General features: G+C 36.7%; 2 protein-coding genes across 2 annotated transcripts; one reads left to right on the forward strand and one right to left on the reverse strand.

The window, feature by feature from the left end:
* Positions 1 to 128: 128 nt before the first annotated feature.
* On the reverse strand, positions 129 to 2,213 carry LOC109153149 (glycine cleavage system H protein, mitochondrial-like). Its single transcript, XM_019300949.1, has 4 exons — positions 1,993 to 2,213; positions 1,409 to 1,497; positions 1,130 to 1,300; positions 129 to 419 (listed from the first exon to the last, which is right to left on the reverse strand). The coding sequence occupies exons 1-4, from the start codon at positions 2,093 to 2,095 to the stop codon at positions 297 to 299; spliced, it is 486 nt and encodes a 161-aa protein (XP_019156494.1). The 5' UTR covers positions 2,096 to 2,213; the 3' UTR covers positions 129 to 296.
* Positions 2,214 to 3,339: 1,126 nt separating this feature from the next.
* LOC109153148 lies at positions 3,340 to 7,017 on the forward strand. The gene is made up of 7 exons (XM_019300948.1): positions 3,340 to 3,583; positions 4,598 to 4,730; positions 5,237 to 5,316; positions 5,405 to 5,483; positions 5,561 to 5,670; positions 6,018 to 6,082; positions 6,486 to 7,017. The coding sequence occupies exons 1-7, from the start codon at positions 3,449 to 3,451 to the stop codon at positions 6,577 to 6,579; spliced, it is 696 nt and encodes a 231-aa protein (XP_019156493.1). The 5' UTR covers positions 3,340 to 3,448; the 3' UTR covers positions 6,580 to 7,017.
* The last annotated feature ends 1,678 nt before the right edge of the window (positions 7,018 to 8,695 follow it).

Consider the following 8,695-nt stretch of genomic DNA (forward strand, 5'->3'; position numbering starts at 1 on the left):
CTTTTTATTTATAAGAGACTTTCGAGTCGCCGTGATTTATCCATTCACAATCTTGTCTCTAGGGCAAAAGAATTTCGCTTTGAGGGTGTGGCAATTCAGAAATGTTGGAATTACAAGTTATGAAGAGATAGCTAGAGTGAGAGAATGGTTGAATTGAAGTCAAAAAACCAAATGTGATGATTTTGATGATTGTAGAAATTTGAATAACTGAGATACATTGTACAGACATGCATGGTGTATATATATATATATATCAACCATGAAACTAAGGCAGGGCAGTTAGTGGAAGTAGAATCTCAGTGATCTTCTTCTTCACAAAACTTGGTGTACTCTTTTGGGTCCATCAGGGATCCCAGTTCTGATGCATTGCTTGGTTTTACCTTGATCATCCATCCATCCTCATATGGGCTCGAATTGATCTTCATTATGCAACCACACCCCAAATGTAAGTAAAACATGCATAAAAACACCATATATATGTCAATTAGTATTTCAATACATATCTTTTTGAGTGACAAGAGGAACTCATAGTTACTAGTGCACCGGGTAAACCTCGTTTTGTGACCTTAGTCAAGACAGAATCACAAGGTAAACTAGTCTAGATTGTCTATAGCTGACCAACTTAAACCAAGAAGGCCAATAGATTAATATTGCTCCCACTGGAAGTCAAACTTGTAACATTATGATTAATTACCGAGTCAACAGTATGACTAACTTGGTTGAGCTTGCCTCTTTGAGAGGGTACAGGATAAATCTCGTTTAATCTCAACCCTAACTGACAAATGACTTCAAAGAGGTAAACCAGCTTAGATTAGCCTAGATCATTTATAGCTGACTAGCTCAAATCAAGAAGGTCACTAGGCCGCTTTCACTGAGAGTGACCGTAGCCGTAGGGTTGCCCCTTGAGAGGGCACTGGGTAACCTCGCCTTGTGACCATAACCGGCTCACATCTAGAAGGCTGATAGGCTAATTTGACTATGAGTCAAACTTGTAATTTACCTAGAAGACTGATGGACTGCGAGTCAAACTTGTAATTTTGTGGTTACCAAATCGATTATCTGACTAATTTGACTACATTACCCCTTGAGAGGTGCATGGACTCATGAAATAACAAGGGAATTGAATTACCACTCCGGGTCCCTCGGTGAGCTTAGCATTGACCTCCACAACCTCCCCTGAGATTGGAGAGTTCACATCACTTGTGGCTTTCACACTCTCCACAGCCCCAAAACCGCTGCCTTGTTTAACAGCAGTACCCACTTCTGGCAGCTCCACAAACACCACTTCTCCAAGGTGGTCCTGAAAATACCCAAACTCGTTTACTAACGGAAGAAATTCTTAATTTTTACAAACACGTTTACTCGTGCTTTTAGAAAACAGAAAACAGAAAACAGAAAACGAGAATACCTGAGCATGATCAGTGATGCCAATGGTGGCAACGGAGCCCTCACTCTTCACCCATTCATGTGACTTTGCATATTTTAGCCCCTCCAACACTGTAAACACAAGCCCACATTTTCATTCACTTCAGGTATGCTATGCATAAATTCTAATTTTTATAAGGATGACAATGAAACCGGCAGGGTTTAGTTCACAAAATTACAAGTTCGACTCCCTAGCAGGAGTGGCCTATCGGCCTTCTTGATTTGAAAGTGAAGGTATAAGTAGTTAAGTGTAGTCTCTATTCATGGCTACAAGCAGTGCTTATATATTATATCAGAACAATCGTCACGAAACCCGAAAATCATTAATGCTTCAGAATATGAACACCATTGGCAAGAATTGCAGCTATATATCTCTAACAACAGATGCAATGAACATGCAGAAACTTGTTGAGCATATAACCATTAATGTGCAATTAACTATCAGCTTAGACTTTTAATAGAGATGTAGCACATGCTTCAATTTGGTATCAGAGCCAGACCAAAACAGCCATATATGTCTGTGAAGAGATATATATGCAGAAGGGATTGAAAGAAGTGAAAAATTACCAGAAGAAAAGCATCTGGAGAGGGAGAGATTAGGCTTGGAGGAAGCTGCAGTGGAGAGTCTCAATGCATTGGCTGTGGAAGAAGCCCAGATTCTGAGAGCCATTGTTTTGCAGCTTTAACTTCACACTCTTATTATCCCTGCAGGGCTTAGTTTGAGGAGACAAAGGGATAGCTACAAGAATGAGAAGATTATAATGGGGATAAAGGGTGCAGGAAAATGGTGTCTCCCTATAAATATTTGTTGGGTTTTATTATCTTGGATGAATGGTGGAAAATGAAAGCCTCATCCCTTGGTGCGTTTGCACTTTGTGTAATTTGAATGATTCAAATTCTCTCATTTTTCCTTTGAGTTTGATTCTACTTAAGTATACACAAATTTGTGTAATGATGGTGTTAGTTTAGTAGGAGGTTAGGAATGAGTTAAGTGAGATGAACACCTACCATTAGTTTCTTCTAAGTTTGGGTTATTGTCAAACTTTTATTAATATCAAATTATACACTTCTTCGTATTAGATATTCATTGTAAATTCAAACTCTCAATATTCGTAGTAAAGATCGAACCCCACCTTATCTTTAGAGGTAAGTTTTGACTGAAATTCTCATTCACTAAACCGATACAATGAGGGAAGAAAAGGAAACAATAGCAAACGAATTAAATATTATAAAAATATGAGTCTCATAACACCCACAAAATATGTAGTCAACAATGGACGAAGTCTCTATGAAGGATCCTAAAAAGATGTCGTCTTAGGGATAGACAATTCCAGTCCGAACTTGATATGAACTCAATTTTATGCCCTAATAGAGAAGGGTCTGTTCTCAGACACCTATCAACACTAGTACCTTTTTATATCGGGTACAAACATGCATTATATATTTGTATATAAAGTTACAATGAATCACAAAAGTCTCTCTAAAGGGTCCTTCAAAAGATACTATTTCAGAGATAAGAAATCATGTATTGTGTGGGTCCATATAGCTGTGTAGATCACGGTCCAAGACAACGTCTTGAATTTTATGAGTTAAAATAATGTATTTTTTGTGTTAGAATGATGTACATTATGTATTAGAATAATGAAATTTCTAAGATAAGATAAGATAATATATTTTATGAATTATAAAATCGTATATTGCATTGAGTCGCGTGAATAAATTACGCGAAATCACGTCATTTTTGGATCTGTATGGACCACGGTCCACGCAATAACGGTTGAAGACACACAATCTAGAGCCAAAGAATGGGAGACCGGCCCAAGAGCGAAGAGCTCAAGTCATCAAGATAAGCAAAAACTGGGTAAAATTCTTGAGCCCAAGAGAAAGTTGGATTATAGCCCAACTCAAAATTTCAATCCGAAACCATTTTCGGATTTCAGAGCTGATCTTCTTGCAGCTTCGTCCAGGGAGGTAGAGAGCGAGAAAGAGAGGGAGAGAGAGAGAGACTTCTCTGAATTCAACAATGGGACGTGAAATCGAGCTTGATCTTGTTAGCGATGCGTTGGGGGAGGAGGAGAAGAAGAAGATGGTAGAAATCAATTTGAGAGTAATCGGCCCATCTCCACCGTCTCGCCTCCTCGTTCCTTCTTCCATCAAAGTAAAACTTGCTTCTCTCGTCGTAGCTTTCCCAATTACGCAACTTCTATCAAAATTATCGTGATTTTGTTTTCTGTAGTTCAATTTTTTCTGAAACATTATATGCGTATTTCCTTAATAACCTCTCATCTTTTTGTGCTGGGCTGCTTGTGTGGTGAGGAAAATACACAAAAGGAATGATCTTTTTCACATTTCTTAAAAAAATTGAGAATTTGTTGCTGGACTTAGATTCTAGGATGCAATTATAGTTGCAAACCCCATCCAAATTGGTTTAGGTTAGCTTTGTAACAACAAAGTTACAAGTTTGATCTGGCCTGTTAGTGATTTGAGCCGGTCAATTATGGGTCACAAGACGGGTTTCTCTTGTCACTCAAAAAAAATGTGCAGGTTAAGCTAATATGCTGCTAACTGTTAACTTTGCTAATAGAGAATTAGACTGTATTTGTATGAAATGGCATATGACATGGAAAGTTATTCTTCCTTCAATAATTGGGAATTGTATGGAACCTGTATCCAGTGACCTCGTTTGCCGTTAGAAGGAAAGTTTTCAAAATGTATATGATTTTGTGATATGAAAGAGATGTTAGACTATAGATATATGATATATCTAACATTTGGTATCAGAGCCCTTTATAATCTCTGACTAGTTGATTGTATTGCCAAAAATCAACATTAATTTCATATACATTGAGTTTTTGTATATGCTTTGGTTTCAAAAGTCTAATTTTTATGTGAATAATCGTTTAATCGGTATTGCTAGATTTCTCTCTGGTACGAAGTCCCGTGGGTATGCTACTCTTAATGTTCCTTGCTTCTTATTTTCATTTTTGGTTGTCTTGATGTGGGAATTTGATAAAAGGACTTTTTAACTGGTTGATAGTATTAGACTTGCCACTATTCTGCACCTTATTGATTTCTATCCTTAAAAACTTTCCAACTAAAAAAAAAAATCATTGTAATTCCAAATGATGTTGTGTGCTTTTAATATCCTTTTAATTGTGTCAATGACACACAGGTTCATGATTTGAGAAAAATGATTGCCAAAAATCGCCATTTACCTATTGAAGCTTTGAAGCTTGTTTTGCAAGGAAGAGTATTGCATGACACCCAAAATGGGGATGATCAAACAATTCAATTCAACAATGGAGGTCTGCGTTTTATCTGAATGCCTCAATTCATTTATTGAAGTTCTGTTATGCATCTTCTTCTTTTACTCAACGGGAGTTTGTAACTGATATTTTATGTTAGGTCAAATTGGTGTGTATCTTCACTATATTAGGATTAGAAGTCAAGCCTTATAGTGAAATATAAAAATCTATTAGTTTTTGTTTTAATTCAGGTTTCTACGCCACCCTTCATTGTCTCTTAAGCCTTAACCCTTATAAGCTATAATAACATGGTACTAAAGAAGCTTATGATGAAGTATTTTCCTCTTTCTTCAAACCTTTAAGGCTTCTACTTTGCGTTTTGATTGGTTCATCGGGGACCAGTTGCCTTTATGCAAGGTGTTTGTCATTTGCTTGTATACATTGGAGGTTTCTGATGATTTGATGTTACCTCTCAGTATGTCCACAGATATTTTGCATTTTTTTTCTTTGAATGTGATAAAATTAGTTCTTCATAAATCGCTACCTGTAATCTCATGCTTTTGTAGATTCTTTGATCATTGCTGTAAAACCAAAGTCTCCCCCCAAGCACATTCGGGATGAATTTGACGATGATGATGATGATCTGGTAATAACCAAATTTATGCACAAGACTTATTTATATTTCTGATATAAATACAAATTTTCAGATGCCTATTCGTTTTGCTTGTCTTCAGAAGTTTCATCTACCGCAATCAAGTAGTAGGTGGAAAATGAGGCTTTTCTCTATATTACGCGACAAATTGAAGCTTCCGGGTAACAGCCTTATCCTTTGCATTTACAGTTTTTTTCCTAAAAAGTACTCTCTTCTAATCTCTTTTTCCTTCTTGTAGATATGCTTTTGATGGCAATTTTCTCAATCAGTTGTAAAATGTGGGCTATTATTGTCATGTGGTTTATTCTGGCACCCGTTGCCCATAGATTTGGCATTGGACCATTATACGTAAGTATAGTTTGAAACTTTGAATTCCCGTCTCTATAAGAAAACAATCAATGCATAGTCTGCTCGGTATCTTTCTAATTCTACATCTCTATCCGCTGTGTTGACACCGACTATCCTAAATCTTTTTGGATAATGGAATTAAATTTTATGATATGTATAAAGTCGTCATAATCTTCACAGAGTTACCATCTTCTTGGCGTGGTCCGCTAGAATCTAATAGTCTTCAAGCAACTAGTCCCTATAGCTAGTAATTTCATCGCACATTTCTGATATCTGAGCTCCTGTTCTTCATTCCAACTGCAGGACACTCAACTCATATTTCACTGTATCATTGTATATATCTGCAGATACTCGGGACAGGATTTGGGATTATATTCTATAATCTTGGACATCGGCAGCAGGGGGAACTCAGGTAAATCTCAACATATATATATATATATATAAATAGGCTAGGCCTGAAGGCCGAGCCTGGTATATATAGGCCTGGCCTGTTTAGTTTAATAGGCTTTGAAATTGGCTCAAGCCTGGCCTTTTTACTAAATGAGCTAGGCCTAACTAGGCCTTAATTAGGCAAGGACATAGGCCCCTACAAGGGGCCTGGCCTATTGCCACCCCTACCTGACCCCGCCCCCACCCACCCCCAACCACACACACACAAGGTTGAAAAAATCGCTAGGCGCCTGGGGACTGCCTAGGGCGCCTAGGCGGAGGCCTAGAGCACCTAGGTGGCCGACCGCCTAGCGCCTAGGCGCGATTTTTGCAACACTGCACACACATTGCCAACTTCTTGACCTTATTGTTCTTCATCTCCGCAGTGCATACTCTATATTCAACGAGGATTTCAGAGAGCTTCCCGGAACTCTTAATGCTGACCACATCGACAGAGACATTCGAGCAGGTCGGCTCTGAGCTTCCATATTTTTCCCCGAGAAACAATCCCTCTCAGTGTTAGCTAGGCCCACGAAACCCGCAATGTATCATGTTGTATCTACATAGGTTGCAGCTGTGGGACTGTGGTCTTCCCCCTTGTACAGGAAACCAACCTGGACCATATAACTTCAATAGATGATAGCAAAATAGCATAAAGGGCCATTTATTAGGCCTGCAAATTTGTTCATTGCGTATGAAAGAGGGATTCATTTTGCCACTCCCTTCCAATTCCCCTTAAGGGCAGAGACACTGATGAGCCAGACTGATCTTTTCTTATCATGACATGAAAAGTCAAAATTTTTCTTGTTTTGGTGAGGAAAGCTGTGTGGGCTTTATTGTACTTTTGATCCATTTCTGGTTGGATAATTTGGAGTATTTATTCTGATAAGTAATGGTGAAATGATGGGTTGGGTTTCAGTACAGAATTTTTAAAAAAAAAATGTTGTTTTGTCCCCTTCTCTATTTGGCATGTTACTGCCATTCTAGACTAATCTATTTGGGGTCAAGGTTGTCTATTGCCTTTTAACCTTGGTACTAACCCACGTCGTTTCTATGTCAGATTGTATGGAATGATTTTCTCACGTTGTTTCTATGTCAGATTGTATGGAATGATTTTCTATTCCTCTTATTTTCGTCTCTGATGTCTTTGTTTTTTATATAGATAGTTGAATGATTTGTTATCTTTCAAAAATAAATAAATAAATAAAAAATCTATGTCAAGATTGTTTGGCTATTTGACGAAATGAAATAACAAACAAAATAGTCATGGAGAAATGATAACGGGTTACAAATCTTTTTAATTACAAAACAGGGTCATGGAGAAGCGATAACAGGTTACAAATCTTTTAAAATAGAGTCATGGATAAATGATAACAGGTTACAATCTTTAAAAATTTCAGTGAGAGTTTCTGATGTGAAAACATGTCTGATAAAAAGACTCATCTAAGAGTAATATGCTACTTAAAAAAGATCAAACCACTTTTTTTTTTCCGTTAAATTTACTAAAATTATTTTTCACTCTCATTTCAGACCATCTAAAAACTTATCAAATCACCTTTTTTACATTAGTGAAATTATTCATTTACGTAAATTATTTCTCACTCTCATTTCAGCCCACCTAAAGACTTATCAATCCACCTGTTTGTTTTTTTTTTTTTTTTTTTTTTTTTTTTTTTTTTTTTTTTTGTCTTTTTTCATTACTCACATTATTTGTTGGAGATGGTGACTAAGAAACTTGATGGAGCATTTTAGCAGGTTTTGACAATCCAATCAATCACCCAAAACTAGAAAGGGATGGATTTGAAGAAATTGGGAAAATATTAGATGGAGTTAGGTGGCTGACCTTAAACACATCATAGACCAAACATTATATTATAGTATGAATAATATAATATTATTTTAGAAACAGACTGTCTTAATTTTAGTACTGCTTTCAATTATTGTAAATTGAATTTATCGTATATTGGTTTGATTATAAAGCAATGTCGAAGCATCAAGCATTGCTACTGACATTGGGAACGTGCATGTTCGCCATGTCAATAGGTCAGCAAATCACTTGGTTCATGTGTTAGCACGAGCATTTGATTCTATATCTGCCTTGGGTCAGTGATTTACTGAGCCACCAGCCTCTATCTCATATATGGTTAATTATTAATGAAATTCCATATTTCCTTTCAAAAAAATATTATAGTATGAATTGAATTGAAGATTTCAAGGTAAAGCTTTGATGTTGTCAATGGAAATCGGCGATTTTCAACTGGGTTTTTTTTCCTCTTTTTTCCACACCAGCCACAACACACAATTCAACGCGCATTTGAAAACCGTATACGAAGTATTCAAGAGGACAAGGGAGGGAAACTCGTTCAAACATCACAACCAAAAGGACCATTTTTTTTTTTCTTTTGGCCCTAGCTGTTAGCTGATTCTGTTAATTAGAGTATATAAATAGTTGATAACATTAGCTGATTGTAGAAAAGTGTTTGGTAAATTAGCTGTTAGCTGATAGCTGTTTGGTGTAATTTCTTTTCTCAAAAAGCTAATTGAAAAAGTTGCTTGGAGTAGCATTTTGAATTTTAACCTTTTGGAGTTGCAAAAA

This window comes from Ipomoea nil, unplaced genomic scaffold (genome assembly GCF_001879475.1).
Source record: "Ipomoea nil cultivar Tokyo-kokei standard unplaced genomic scaffold, Asagao_1.1 scaffold2480, whole genome shotgun sequence".
Classification (NCBI taxonomy): domain Eukaryota; kingdom Viridiplantae; phylum Streptophyta; class Magnoliopsida; order Solanales; family Convolvulaceae; genus Ipomoea; species Ipomoea nil.

Coding starts and splice junctions, on each gene's coding strand:
- LOC109153149 (XM_019300949.1), bottom strand. CDS start 2,095: ATGGCTCTCAGAATCTGGGCTTCTTCCACAGCCAATGCATTGAGACTC. Junction 1,301..1,408: donor GCATCACTGATCATGCTCAG/GTATTCTCGTTT, acceptor GGGTATTTTCAG/GACCACCTTGGAGAAGTGGT. Junction 420..1,129: donor TCACCGAGGGACCCGGAGTG/GTAATTCAATTC, acceptor TGCATAATGAAG/ATCAATTCGAGCCCATATGA.
- LOC109153148 (XM_019300948.1), top strand. CDS start 3,449: ATGGGACGTGAAATCGAGCTTGATCTTGTTAGCGATGCGTTGGGGGAG. Junction 3,584..4,597: donor TCGTTCCTTCTTCCATCAAA/GTAAAACTTGCT, acceptor AATGACACACAG/GTTCATGATTTGAGAAAAAT. Junction 5,317..5,404: donor ACGATGATGATGATGATCTG/GTAATAACCAAA, acceptor GCTTGTCTTCAG/AAGTTTCATCTACCGCAATC.